Source organism: Aspergillus caelatus (assembly GCF_009193585.1).
Source record: "Aspergillus caelatus strain CBS 763.97 unplaced genomic scaffold BDV27scaffold_12, whole genome shotgun sequence".
NCBI lineage: Eukaryota > Fungi > Ascomycota > Eurotiomycetes > Eurotiales > Aspergillaceae > Aspergillus > Aspergillus caelatus.
The window spans coordinates 180,098-193,033 of record NW_022475275.1 but is presented as its reverse complement, the minus strand read 5'-3'; the positions used below and the strand labels follow the sequence as shown (position 1 = coordinate 193,033).

Here is a 12,936-nt window from a genome sequence, read left to right as displayed (position 1 = left end):
TGGATGATTGTTTGGGGGTTTTTTTTACTAGTGTTTTTTGCTTCTAATCTCCCTTGATAGGGTTAAATTTAGCAGGATTGACTCAAATGCCTATGGTCGTAGGTTGGAACAAAAAAGAAAAAAAAAAAAAAATGCAAAGTCGGTCATCTCATTCATAAAGATCTGTTTCTAAGAGTAAATCTAATGGATAAGCCAAACCATATGTTAAGGCTCCAATCCAACACCATCTCATCGTATCAGATACTACACACTCCCGGGCTGCAGACATACAGGACACATACAGGAGGCAGCCTTGTATCCCAACACCGGCAACCCCCGCACATTCTCTCAGTTAAATAACAAAGTATTCCCTACTTCGTTTATATCACGTGTACCTTCCTCGTGGTTCCTTCAAAATAAAAGAAAAAAAAAAAAAAAAAAAAGTGGCTCCGCACAACCATTAGTATGCTTCACATGGAGGGGTACGTATGCATTCCCTCTGCCGCGGTAGTCCCCTTTCCCGGTGTGGCGCTCATGGGTAGTTTCATCCCCTGCGACTTATATGGAAAGGGGTCCCTTCAGTTTGGCAGTTGGTTTGAAGCGTTATATTCAACCGCCCTTCCGTGGTCCAGCAGCTCCAGGCCCTGGAGATGGGTTTGGGTTGGTAGATGCCTTTGCGGAAACCGACCGCGAGAAAGCATTGGCTGTACCAATCGTCGCACTGGCGTTACGCAGCTCGATCTTCTTACGTTCCATTTCAAGCTACTTGTAATTAGCGTTTCCTTCGTAAGATATTCAGCGAAAGGAGTAAAAGAGCGTCACATACCACCTTGCGCACTCTAGCAAGAGCAGCCGTGTCACCCGCCACCAATGGCTGACAGTCGTCCACAAGGTACGGCGCGGCGATTGACACCGCATCGGCCACAATTATGCTTGTTCCATCCCACCTTGTGGGCATTGTGCGGCTAAATGCATCAAACAGATCCTGAGCTTCGCGAGTAACTCCCTTGCCACGCTTCGCCTCACCCTCTTGCAGTTTACCCACTGCATTAGCCTCTCGGGTCTTCAAAGCCCGAATGTCGAGCGCATGCACAGATGGCACGGCATCAGCGAAAGAAGGTCCCTCCGCACTGTTGGATGATGGAGCAAGCGAGAGAAGTTGGAAGGACTGTATACGCGAGATCGGGATGATGCGATAATCAGCTGCGGTCTGCTTGGTGTCGGCGGCAGTGTTAATAGCAACAAGGTTCGTGATTGGGCATGCCGTAAACAAAGTTCCCTCAATCGTCGTGGAGACCGGGGCGGTAGTGATGCGAACGCTGTTAAGATAACAATAGAGTTAGCACCAACAAGCGATGATCATTTTGTCGTGTACGAGCGTTTTCTGTTCAGAGGGCATCGTGTCCTTTGAAAAGTCGCCGTAGCAGACAGAAGTTTAAAGCAAGTAGCTGCTTACCGTGCACCAATTGCACCGCTCAAGGCGACCTCCAAAGGAACCATAGATCCGGCCATTCCCTGACCTGTGGCACTAGAAGCTCCTTGCGATGACGCTCTCACTCCGGCACCGTGACGCTTTTTCTCTGCCATAAGCCACCCTCTCAGACTAAGCAATTTTCAAGCTTTGTCACTTGGGATGAAAGGGAGATTCAGATCCCGCTTATGCAAGAGTGCAGCTGAATTGCTTCTCGGAAGGCAACGAAAGATCGCCTTGGACAATCAGCCCAGCAGGGAGAATACACTACACCAGGCGATTTTTGCAGTTGTAGCAGGCAACAATTTCCCGGCCGCGGGGTTATAAGCTACTGACTGTCGATTCGCAGTAACAACAGGAGCTGGTGCCCCAATTAAGCAAGGTGGGACGTAGCCGGAAGCTGGGAACCTGATAAAAGGAGCGACGGAAGCAACACGGAAGGAGAAAAGAAGCCTGTCGACAAGGGTATGGCCAAACAGACGAGGATATTGTCTCAGACTGCTGGCGCGTAGTCTAAGAGAGGTGTGGTAGTGCTCCGTCAAAGGATGCCAGCTAACCCACTAACGATAAGTTGGGTGAGGTCGACGTTCAGGTGCACAACCAATCAATCCCAATTCGGCTTAGTCCGGGCGGAGACTACCGTGACGACGGCCTGCCCTCATCAGTCTTCAGACTTTAGTACTAGAGAGGGGCTGCAAGTCGCCCTTTGATTTCTACATTGAAGTCAATACTTCTTACTCTTCTTAACCTAACAGAATCAGCTATCCGTTGCGCTATCCATCATGAACAATATCAGAACATATTCATTCAATCCGTTTCCATCAGTAAATAGCGGACTAAAACATTTAAATACAGGGTGATGAACCGATTTCTTTTTTAATTTATCATAATCATTCTATGTGATGCGGGAGCCCGACAAGCCCTCGCACTTTTGCCTTATCCTATTACCATCTCGGTCCAGGGTAGAGTTTCACGTCCAGCGCAGTGTCGTATCCTCGTTTAATTTAAGCAATGTAGGTAGAGGCGGACACGTTACCACCGCGTCCAGTCCAGTTAACGTGGATGTCCTTGCCCTCAGGGTAGGTCTCGCTGGCGTGCTCGGGCTTGACGCGGAAGGTGTGGGCACCGAAGTAGTCACGCTGAGCCTGCAGCAGGTTGGCGGGGAGGTCCCGAGTGCGGTATCCGTCGTAGAAGCTGAGAGCAGTGCTGAAAGCAGGAGTAGGGATACCCCAGAGAGCACCCTTGCTGACAACGTTTCTCCAGCCATTCTGGGCCTTGGCGATGGCTTCGTTGAAGAACTTGTCGAAGAGGAGGTTCTCAAGGTCGGGGTTCTGGCGGTAGGCGTTGGTGATGTCCTTCAGGAAGACAGAGCGGATGATACAGCCACCACGCCACATAAGGGCGATGGAAGGCTTGTTAAGCTTCCAGCCGTACTCCTTGGCAGCCTAGATTTTAAATAAGTAACTGCCAAAACTAATGTTACGTGAGTCAGGTTAAAGTGGACTTACCTCCTGCATGAGCATGAAGCCCTGGGCATAGGAGATGATCTTAGAAGCATAAAGGGCCTGCTCCAGGTCATCGATGAAAGCCTGCTTGTCACCGGTGAACTGAGGAGTGGGGCCTGGGAGAAGGCCGCTAGCGCGGACACGTTCGTCCTTAATGGCACTGAGGCAACGAGAGAAGACAGCCTCGCCGATCAGGGTGACAGGCATACCAAGGTCAAGAGCGTTGATGGCGGTCCACTTGCCAGTTCCCTTCTGACCGGCCTTGTCAAGGATCTTCTCAACGAGAGGAGTGCCGTCGTCGTCGTTGAAGCGAAGGACATCGCGGGTAATTTCGATCAAGAAGGAGTCCAAGACACCCTTGTTCCACTGGGCGAAGACTTCGGCGATTTCGCTGACAGGCATGCCAACACCACGCTTGAGAATATCATAGGCCTAAAGACAGTGCATGTTAGGGTCTGTGTCTGATAGAAGAGTAGTTCTGACTCTAAGATGACGTACCTCGCAGATCAGCTGCATGTCACCATACTCGATACCGTTGTGGACCATCTTGACGTAGTGGCCGGCACCCTCATCACCGACCCAGTCGCAGCAAGCCTCGCCGTCGCTCTTGGCGGCAATACTCTGGAAGATATCCTTGATGTGAGGCCAGGCCTGCTCGTTACCACCGGGCATGAGAGAGGGGCCGTAACGGGCACCCTCCTCACCACCAGAGACACCGCTGCCGACGAAGCGGATGCCCTTCTCGGCAAGGTACTTGGTACGGCGGTTGCTGTCGGGGAAGTGGGAGTTACCACCATCAATGATGATATCGCCCTCCTCAAGGTGGGGCAGGAGAGACTCAATGAACTGGTCGACGGGCTTTCCAGCCATAACCAGGAGCATGATACGACGGGGACGCTTCAGCTTGGCGCAGAACTCCTCAATGGAGTGAGCACCGACAATGTTCTTTTTACCTGAATAGTAGTCAGCTTGGCTAATCTTTCTAACAACTAATCGGTGAGTTTGGGATCCCACCCTTGGCCTCATTGTCAAGGAAGCGGTCAACCTTGGAAGTTGTGCGGTTGTAAGCGCAAACAGTGAAACCGTGATCGGCGACGTTCATGATCAGGTTCTGACCCATGACGGCCAAACCGATCAGACCGAAGTCAGCACTAGGAAGAGGGCGCGCCGGTGCGCCGACATTGATGCCGGCCAAGCGGGCGCTGAAGTCAGTGGGTAAATTCTTCTGTCAATGAATGGGCAAAGACAAGGCAGAAATGGGGAGAATAATAAAATAGGGTAAGATAAGAGGGAATTGTATGAAGATGGATGCAATCCCATATCAGGCTATGACATTGGGAGAGAACCAGAACGTCATCTGATCGATTGTCGCAAAGCTATCAATCGTCTTGGACCATGGTTCATAACCCCCAAGTTCCCACGCCAAATGCGTGAGGGTTGTTGCGAAGGAGGGCGACGCCCACCATAAACGGGGAGGACGATATCGGAAGTGCAGCAGGGAGGGGGATGGTCGTGATGACCTCAAGGATACTTACACTGCCTGGTCAGCCATTATGAGAGAGTGGGGAGGACTTTTCCTGAGGGGGTATTAAGGAAATAGTATGTATAGCAGTATCAATATGACTGCCCCAAAGAAGGTAGATGGAAGGATGAAGATATAGGTAAGAGAAAGAGGAAAGGAAGAAAGGAGAGAGAAGAGACGGAAGAAAAGGGAGAAGCAGTTCGAAGATGTCAGACCCGAAAAGGCTTACGGAGCAACTCTTCCGTCATTCGGTGGGACAGAAGAGGGCGAAAGGCGGGGCAGTAGAAGACCATGAGGAGCAGAGTCGTCCGGTCCGGTGAAATAGTTGGTACTTAGTATACATGGGAATCCCACGGAATGCGAATGATTGATTTTCAAACAATATTGGCTTTAGAATGATTATTTTAGATTGTCTACAATGCCTATTCTATGTCAATTGTGTCCCTTCGATATAATGCCTTCAAAGAAAAATTATTTACAGCCAGTGACGCATACATAACTTTTTTTTTTTTTTAACGGTACAGTAGCTTGCTTCGGAGATGACGGAGCATTGCAGCTGTACCGATGGCGGGGCACATGGAGGGGCAGAAGCGCTGCTGCAGTGAAAGGAAAAGCAACAAAAACCGCCGCAGCGAATGTCCAGGGTCGCCAAAAAAAAAAAAAAAAAAAATCAGGTACCTTCGGTGAAGCAGATTCGGGCACGGATCAAATCATTGTCCGCCCTTCTACACCAACCATCGTCCCCTCCGGAATTTTGTCTCTTCGGGCTTTATCTATCGGCAATCAATGTGTACCCCCGTAGATAAACACTCCCTCCCATTAGCCGTGGGATAATTTAATGAGCTTACGGGATTATTATCCCACTCTCAGGACCGTCTGATCACATTAATGGTCGGCTATTGCCTTGCCGAAAGAGGAATAGGGTGGGGGTGCAAATCCGTTGGGGCTGATGAGACAATGACGCTTTTGTGAAAAAAAAATGCTGACAAAGACACTGTGGCTGCACATGTGTGGCTAAGGAACATTATTTCTCCGTAGATAACTCTATCTCTACGGCAAGCAGGACGGACCACTTGGGCCTTTTTTTCCACTCCAACGCCTAAAACAAGCCTTCTTCCCTGTTAACATCTTGATCAAGATCTGGGTGGCCAACTTCATTTTCGAATCCATATCGGAACAATCCCCATCCTTGATAACACAAACCATACATCTTGTTCTTTATACGTCAGCCACTTATTTGATTGCCCTTCTGCTCAACTCCATACCTCGAAGGGAACTTCAATACTCCCATCGCCTCAACCACCCCGTGAAGTCGCAATACCATCCAGTAATACCTCAAACATCAAATATTCCCCCTTCGGGTCACCGACCTTCCGTCTACATTTGAACTCAGGACCCTTTTCAGGCGTGACGTCTGGCGTGAGACTGCTACGTCAGTCAAGCCCTGAAGGTACGTGTCTGGCTAATTTGCATACGGCGCATCACATCCATCGTCTCTATTCGAACTCTCCATTCATCATGTCCTTTCCGCCACCTCCAGGTCTGAAGCAAGCACCGTCTTCGCTGCCACCGCGGCCACCAAATACAGCATCCCCTTCCCCTGCATCGTTTCAGCCCGCATACTCGGCTGCGCCATCGTATTCGTCCGCAGGGACCAGCAATGGATATGGCAGCAGCGGGCCTCGGACAGGCTACAATGCTTTCACAGCATTTGCGCCACGCTCCGTAGCTTCTAGTCAACCTTACCGTACCAGCAGCCCCGTCGTATCTGCTCCACCAGCCGCCTCAGCCGGATACTCCACCCCCACTACGGCAGGCTACGGTAGCTACTATTCGCAGCCACAACAAACATACCAAAGCGGAGCCTCGTACTATGGCTCTGCCCAGTATAATGAAAACACATATGGTCCGTCCGTGCCTCGGATTCAGAATCCCTTCTCCGCTCCGGGAGCTGACCAAGCAAACAATTATGGTATGCGCGGGAAGAACTTTGGGCGCAATGAGTCTGGTTTAGATCCGGAGACAGAAGCACAGATTGCACAGTGGCAAAGTGCCTATGCGAACAGAGACGAAACACAGGCGACGAGCAAGGTTCCTGGCCGCCGAGACGGATACACGGTGTCCGGCGCCGGCTCCGGGGTCAATACCCCCTCCGGCACCGCTACAGCAGCTACCACTCCGGCACCCGTTACAGGCCAGGCCGAGCCACAGACGACCGTTGCTCGGGCTGGTGGTGGCCAGACCTGGACCGACTCAACTCTTTTGGAATGGGACCCCGCACATTTCCGTCTTTTTGTAGGAAACCTTGCCGGCGAAGTCACGGACGATTCGTTGCTGAAGGCGTTTGCGAAGTACACGTCCGTCCAGAAAGCCCGGGTGATCCGCGACAAACGCACTCAGAAGAGCAAAGGGTATGGGTTCGTCAGTTTCAGTGACGGAGATGACTATTTCAAAGCCGCGAGGGAAATGCAAGGGAAGTATATTGGGTCCCATCCTGTCCTACTCCGCCGTGCCACTACTGAGGTCCGTCCGGTGGCTAACGCAAAGAATGGTAAAAAGCACGGCGGTGGGGGTGGCTCGGGAGGCAGCCACGGTGGAGGAAAAGTTAAGCATGATGGAATTAGAAAGCCTGGAAAGACCAAGGGTGGGCTTAAAATCATCGGATAGTGCGCAGGTATTTAGATTGTATTCGTACGCTGAGCGTTCTTAACATAAAATTATAATGATACACATTTGAGTCCTTTATACTAGTATCAAATGGTCAACTCCTGAAAATCAACATGCAGCATAAAATCCATCTCATTATCTCATCAAAGAAATCTGATATATCTCAAATCTAACAAACATATGATACAATTCCATCAATCCACCTAGAAAATATGCACATCCTAAAATCATGTCAACGTATCCCAAAATTGATATATAACCACAGAACAAGAACAATATGAACACCAATACGTACTTTTCCAACAAAAGCCACCGACAACGGAAAGCAACATGAAAGGAATACCCAAAAGTCATATAAACTCATATCAAACCATAAGACATAACCATAAACATAAACATAATCAGCATAAGAGTTCCTCGCATCGCAGTTCGTGATCCCATAATCAAAACCCATCTGTCCCCGATATTTATAGGTCGTATGTATAGCGTAGCGTAGCATAATAGAGAAAGTTCGATCGGCAGTATCCGCGATGAATTAAGGGTAGTGGGAGAAAAGCAATCCATAGCGGCTCGGGGGGGTTGGAATGCGTGTTCCGGTGGGGGGAGGGGGGGGCATGGAGTCAATAGCCCGAGTCGGGTCGTCCCGAGGTATGAATGAACAGTTGCGACATCGTGCGTCGTCAGATAAAAGTTGAGTAAAAATTCAGAGTTCGGAAATTTTTTATCGCAAACTATCCTCCTTCTTCTGCACTTTCTTCATCGACGGCTCTCTTCTTCGAGAAGAACGAGACGTGGTTTTGCATGGCGTAGATTCCGAAGCCGGCGATGGCGAGGATGAGGAAAAGGATGATGATGATGAGTGCGATGGCGTCGTTCTTTTTCATTTTGGTGGACCGTAGATATATTTAATTATTTGTCTCGCAATTGAAGACTAGAATAAAGCCCGTCGGAATTAAGATCGCTGGGATAAAGAAGAACAGGTGAAGATCGGAACCAAAAGACCGATGGTAAATAGTTCGATCTATGCAATCGGGTTATCGATAGATGAGTTGGTGGGGTGAATTGATTTTCTCGAAATCCCCAGAAGCATTCCAAGGGATATCAGAGGAAGAAAGGAATGGAATGTATGGGAGCCTTCAGTATAAGAGGGGAAAACGAGGTAGCACGACGTGGCCCAGCCATGTTGATTTCAGTCCTTGTGGTGGTGGCTGGACGGATTGGAAATTAGTTTAGTATCTTGGATGGATCTCTCCATTAGTTGGAGGATTAGAGTGAGTGGGTCGATAAGCACGTGCTGATTGGGTATCTGATACATAAGCTGTCGGGCTAATTATTAGGGGGCCCAGGTACCAGGGACTTGCTTGGTCCCAGCCTCCAGATTTTTGCCCTAACACGGGATGAGAACTTGCTTCGGCTTACTGAGTTGGCCCCATCATAGCGCCTGTTTACCCTGTTTTGTGGTCAATGGGCCGACTTTTATCTAAAGTTAGTAGCTCGCTCGAGTGTCGATCTTCGTTAGATCGTGTACCATTTTGCCTGGAGATTTGAAGTTGTCATGGGTCCAGGTGAAGTGGAAGCCTTCAACAACCAGAACCATTCGATGGTTTTTCAAGCCGGCTCTCTTGCATGCCCTATAATATCAACCATCGACTACATATCATCAATTAGTCTAACTACTCATTACAGTATTTCTGTATAATGATGTGTCTACACAGCAGAGAATATATGATCCTAACTTAATTATATATATCTTCAGCGTCTGCTCTAGTTGTTCTTTTATAGGCTATACTAATACGGAGTAACTGTGGGTGACGGTGGAAAGACCATACCAGTTGTGCGTGGTCTTTCCACGCTGTGCATTGCTGCCTTACACAGTTAGATTTGACAATATCTAGTTTGTCTTAGTTTATATTTGCTTCGAAGCAGGGATCAATACTCTGTCTATTAACACTGTTGAGGGTCGATACGTGTGGGCCACTCTTTAAACGAGTGCACAATTAAGTAAAAGAACTAACAGCATATTGCATTGAATTGCCAAACAAAAATGATCCCCAGTACGAAACGCAGAGCGCATTAAAAGCGATAGACAGCAAATTTCACGGTCAGTTCGCCAAAATGACAGAAATACCAAGGCTCACTTAAACAAAACGCGTAATGGTGCGAAAGCCCTGGTCGTTGATAACTATATCGCCTTCTGCCCCCGTAGGCTGCCGATTAAACATGGCTCTGAAAGGGATTACAAGAGGTCCTCCTGTAATCGATGTCGGCGTGATGATTACTTCCTGAATACAGAAGGCGAGTTGGCTGTTCGCCTGCTGCCGGACAAGGGGGGGCATCTGGTTGGGTTGTTGGCGTAGCTGATGGATTGCTTGCCTTGTAACGGGCCTTGGAATGCTTGGAGGCGCGAGTTGCCATTTTTGGAACTTGATTTTCCTAGTGGGTGCGTTTATTGAGAGGAGAATAACTATTCTGGTGTCCCCAGAGGAATTTTGAAACCACCAAGTGGCGTCTCGCTGAAGCTTTGCCAAAGACTCTGAAACACCCGTTTCTATCACGAGCGACGGCCAGCCATTGAACTGGCCACCCAGGGGCTGGCGGTTGGGAGGGTAAAAACAGTCGTCCGGCTGTTTACCATGGGTAGTAACAGCGCCAGGTGTCGTAACTGTATGTCCCCAAACAAGATCGCTGTCTGCCACCCCCATTCGAATGCACTGCCGGTCGATGTAGTGGTCCACACTAGATGTGGTCAGATCATATGGAATAGATGGGACTACTTTGATAAGTCCCGTTGTCCCAATCCACATAAACCGAAACGCGATGCCCGACAGGCAGTCGGGGTCATTGCTCAGCTTGTCAATGGCGGCTTGTGACATGGCCCTGATAAGGAGCCATTGATTTCCTTGCCAATCATTCTGCTCCAACTGCCCATAGATAAATTTCACCGCGCTCTGCAATTGCTCTAGGGTGGAGTATGATGAAAATGACCGGAGCTGGTAGCCTTGTGGCAAGCCAGCCCCAAGGTCGTACCTATCACTGATCACAGTAGGGGATGTCCCGCTTAGGGTACGCTGATGAGTTTGACTCGTAGCCGGCTCTGACAAAGCATCAGTACCGTAGGTAGCCATTGTTGCGGAATTAAGTCAAGAGTTGAGTGAGAGTAAACTGAGAGTAAACTGAGAGTAAACTGAGAGTAAACTGAGAGTAAACTGAGAGTAAACTGAGAGTAAACTGAGAGTAAACTGAGGAGAAGTACTGTGAATCGAGGTCCAACAAAGTAGGTGTGATGCTATTGAGAAAGAAATGTACAAGAGGCAGATATGAAGATCCAAAAGGTACGTATGGAGTAGGGAAGTAGGGCAAGTCGTAAAAGAGAGGCCACGGGTATATTTACATTTGAAGGGCTATATTCACATACCATTCTCCATTGTTGGATCAACAAGAATATGCAGCGGATTGGATTAAGATTGAAACGTGAATCCTGTAGGTTGTTCTCTACAGAGTAGATTAAGTGCCTTAGTAGGTAGTCGTCAACCCCAAATCATACATGCGCAATGATGTAGTAGTAGTAGTAATGTTTATTATGGTTCAGGGCCGGATAAAATAATTATCCTATGTCAAGGCAAGCGATCCTAAAGAAACTCATGAATGACTACTGCCTAAAAGAGGTTAAAGGTCATAAGTAAGCTGATATCTAGCATGTCGTCGGTCAAGGCGATCGTAATCCTGCAAGTTAAATGCGTGCGACAAGCCCTTCACCCGACGAATACGCCTTCATATAAGTCTATTGACTACATTCAAGTAGAAGTACGGTTAGCTCTAGATCTAGATAAGGTATAATTTCGGTATTAACATGCAACTGAGAATTTACTTTGTAAACTTTCAAAAGTTTACCCCGTAACTCTATGCCCTTAGGAAATGTATTCTAGGCCCGATCCACCTATAACGGGGAATTGTCGGAGCTTTCGTGCCCACAGCAAACTGTCGAACCCGTGGTTGGCTTCTAGAAAAGCTGCAGTGGTGACCTTAATTCCTTATCCAACAGGGAAAGTGGGTCCGAGAAACACGATATCGTCCACCCTGAATGCCGTTTGCGATCCGCACAGCAAGAGCCTAATTGACCCCAAGTGGCCAATCCTCGTATTTGTCTAGATTATCAGGGGCTAGTATGTACGATATTATACGAAGGAGGCCATATCTGCGGAATTTTACTCGAATCCAGCCTTTCTTGCTAGCCCAGCGTGCGTCTGTCTTCTACGCTTGATGCTGCCCTGCGAAAAGAATGCAGCCATTATTAGTCTGCCAAACAGCCGTGCAATATGGCTCCCCTGGCAGGCGATCGCAAATCAGTCCTGGAGGGAACATGGGCCCTTGCTGCGGTAGCGATGGTGGTTATGGTCCTTCGGGTTGTGGCGAAACTAAAGCTTCACCACTTCGGGGGAGATGATTGTGCAATGATTACAGCTCTGGTAAGAATAGCATCTCAAGGATTTTGTACGTGGTAAAAACAGACGAGTGGATTCGGCTAACTATTTAAATCTCATATAACAGCTCCTTGCACTCGTCGCATCCATCCTTTTCAGCGTTGCTGTCCTCGTCTACGGCTTCGGTGATGGCTTGGATACGCACAGCCACTCGGACCAGGTCAATGCCTTGAAATACTATGCCATTTTGCATGTTTTCGGTATAGCCAGTACCTGTATGGGCCGAGTGGCATTCATCCTCTACCTGCTGCCTATTCTCTCGACGACGAAGATCTCTAAGATCATCTTGCGAGGGCTTCTGGCACTGCAGGTGGTGAACTTCGTTGCAATTGTACTGCTCCTCACACAGTGTCGCGATATACGAGGCATATGGGATCCCATGTTTGAGGGAAGAACAGAGTGCATGGATAATTACGTTCAAATCTATTATGGATACTTCCAATGCTGTAAGTCATTCATCTCGAATTCCCGCCGGTTTCTTCAAGAAACTCAGAAGAAATCTAGCCTGCAACGGTTTAACCGATTTGATCCTCTCCGTCTACCCATCCTATATCTTTTGGAATCTTAAACTACGACGCCGGGTCAAGATCAGCTTAGTTATTCTAACAAGTCTGGGTTTGATGTAAGTAAGGATCTGATCTGTGGTGGAGGCATTCATCAATCCTTGAAACTTGAAAGTAAAAATACCTACTTCAAAGCTCACCACAAATAGCGCCATGGTGGCAACCATACTGAAAGCCACGTATCTCGAGCAGATCATTACCTGGGGCAGCACAGCGCGCGCCATCGACCTCACATGTTGGGCGATGATCGAAAGCTATCTCGTCATCATCACCGCGTCAATTCCCTGTCTGCGGTCGTTTATTATTTCCTCCGCGCGACAGCTCTTCGCCAGCGACCATTCCGGTACCTTCCACCTTACCTCGTCATCTAGAAAAAGAGGTACTGCTCGCCGACTGCATTCGAGACGACCAGGGCATAAAATGAAGTCCGAGGCTACCCAGCCAAACCCTGAGGCCTCGGGTAGTACGCAGAATTTCTTTGGCGAGACGCCAATCGAGGAGATCGAGTTGGGTAGCAAGACGTCGGAGAATATTCATGAGAGCTTGGATGCACCGGAAAGGCCTAGAGGCGGGATCGCTAAAAGCGTGAGCGTTTCTGTTACTTGGGATGGGGACCACGATAGAGTGGATATTAGGAGGTGATTTTGAAAGGCCTTTCCTATGTAAAATAAGTTGACGAAGCCTGGTATCTTTGAGATGAGATCTTATGATACAAATACCTTCAAAGAACTGAACTACCCTATTCAAA

At 48.6% G+C, this 12,936-nt stretch overlaps 6 protein-coding genes across 6 annotated transcripts; 2 read left to right on the top strand and 4 right to left on the bottom strand.

Annotated features, from left to right (window-relative positions):
• Nucleotides 1-406: 406 nt before the first annotated feature.
• Nucleotides 407-1,994, bottom strand: BDV27DRAFT_120952 (anticodon-binding domain-containing protein). Its single transcript, XM_032065244.1, has 3 exons — nucleotides 1,436-1,994; nucleotides 806-1,298; nucleotides 407-741 (listed from the first exon to the last, which is right to left on the bottom strand). Exons 1-3 carry the CDS (start codon nucleotides 1,564-1,566, stop codon nucleotides 589-591), a joined length of 777 nt encoding a protein of 258 aa, XP_031932507.1. The 5' UTR covers nucleotides 1,567-1,994; the 3' UTR covers nucleotides 407-588.
• A 239-nt stretch (nucleotides 1,995-2,233) lies between these two features.
• Nucleotides 2,234-4,720, bottom strand: BDV27DRAFT_120950 (NADP(+)-dependent, decarboxylating phosphogluconate dehydrogenase). Its single transcript, XM_032065243.1, has 5 exons — nucleotides 4,491-4,720; nucleotides 3,970-4,106; nucleotides 3,454-3,908; nucleotides 2,959-3,387; nucleotides 2,234-2,895 (listed from the first exon to the last, which is right to left on the bottom strand). The coding sequence occupies exons 1-5, from the start codon at nucleotides 4,505-4,507 to the stop codon at nucleotides 2,455-2,457; spliced, it is 1,479 nt and encodes a 492-aa protein (XP_031932506.1). The 5' UTR covers nucleotides 4,508-4,720; the 3' UTR covers nucleotides 2,234-2,454.
• Nucleotides 4,721-5,615: 895 nt separating this feature from the next.
• Nucleotides 5,616-7,222, top strand: BDV27DRAFT_120948 (RNP domain protein). Its single transcript, XM_032065242.1, has one exon. The coding sequence runs from the start codon at nucleotides 5,996-5,998 to the stop codon at nucleotides 7,142-7,144; it is 1,149 nt and encodes a 382-aa protein (XP_031932505.1). The 5' UTR covers nucleotides 5,616-5,995; the 3' UTR covers nucleotides 7,145-7,222.
• On the bottom strand, nucleotides 7,182-8,337 carry BDV27DRAFT_120946 (uncharacterized protein). The gene has a single exon (XM_032065241.1). The coding sequence runs from the start codon at nucleotides 7,641-7,643 to the stop codon at nucleotides 7,377-7,379; it is 267 nt and encodes an 88-aa protein (XP_031932504.1). The 5' UTR covers nucleotides 7,644-8,337; the 3' UTR covers nucleotides 7,182-7,376.
• Nucleotides 8,338-9,282: 945 nt separating this feature from the next.
• BDV27DRAFT_165594 (uncharacterized protein) lies at nucleotides 9,283-10,269 on the bottom strand (the record flags this gene model as incomplete). The annotated part of the gene is made up of 1 exon (XM_032073977.1): nucleotides 9,283-10,269. One exon carries the CDS (start codon nucleotides 10,267-10,269, stop codon nucleotides 9,283-9,285), a length of 987 nt encoding a protein of 328 aa, XP_031932503.1.
• A 1,191-nt stretch (nucleotides 10,270-11,460) lies between these two features.
• On the top strand, nucleotides 11,461-12,830 carry BDV27DRAFT_153101 (uncharacterized protein; the record flags this gene model as incomplete). The annotated part of the gene is made up of 4 exons (XM_032071712.1): nucleotides 11,461-11,610; nucleotides 11,693-12,071; nucleotides 12,130-12,247; nucleotides 12,338-12,830. 4 exons carry the CDS (start codon nucleotides 11,461-11,463, stop codon nucleotides 12,828-12,830), a joined length of 1,140 nt encoding a protein of 379 aa, XP_031932502.1.
• Nucleotides 12,831-12,936: the final 106 nt, after the last annotated feature.

Coding starts and splice junctions, on each gene's coding strand:
- BDV27DRAFT_120952 (XM_032065244.1), bottom strand. CDS start 1,566: ATGGCAGAGAAAAAGCGTCACGGTGCCGGAGTGAGAGCGTCATCGCAA. Junction 1,299..1,435: donor AGCGGTGCAATTGGTGCACG/GTAAGCAGCTAC, acceptor TTATCTTAACAG/CGTTCGCATCACTACCGCCC. Junction 742..805: donor TTGCTAGAGTGCGCAAGGTG/GTATGTGACGCT, acceptor AATTACAAGTAG/CTTGAAATGGAACGTAAGAA.
- BDV27DRAFT_120950 (XM_032065243.1), bottom strand. Junction 3,909..3,969: donor CCTTGACAATGAGGCCAAGG/GTGGGATCCCAA, acceptor ACTACTATTCAG/GTAAAAAGAACATTGTCGGT. Junction 2,896..2,958: donor GCTTCATGCTCATGCAGGAG/GTAAGTCCACTT, acceptor TTTAAAATCTAG/GCTGCCAAGGAGTACGGCTG.
- BDV27DRAFT_120948 (XM_032065242.1), top strand. CDS start 5,996: ATGTCCTTTCCGCCACCTCCAGGTCTGAAGCAAGCACCGTCTTCGCTG.
- BDV27DRAFT_120946 (XM_032065241.1), bottom strand. CDS start 7,643: ATGCTACGCTACGCTATACATACGACCTATAAATATCGGGGACAGATG.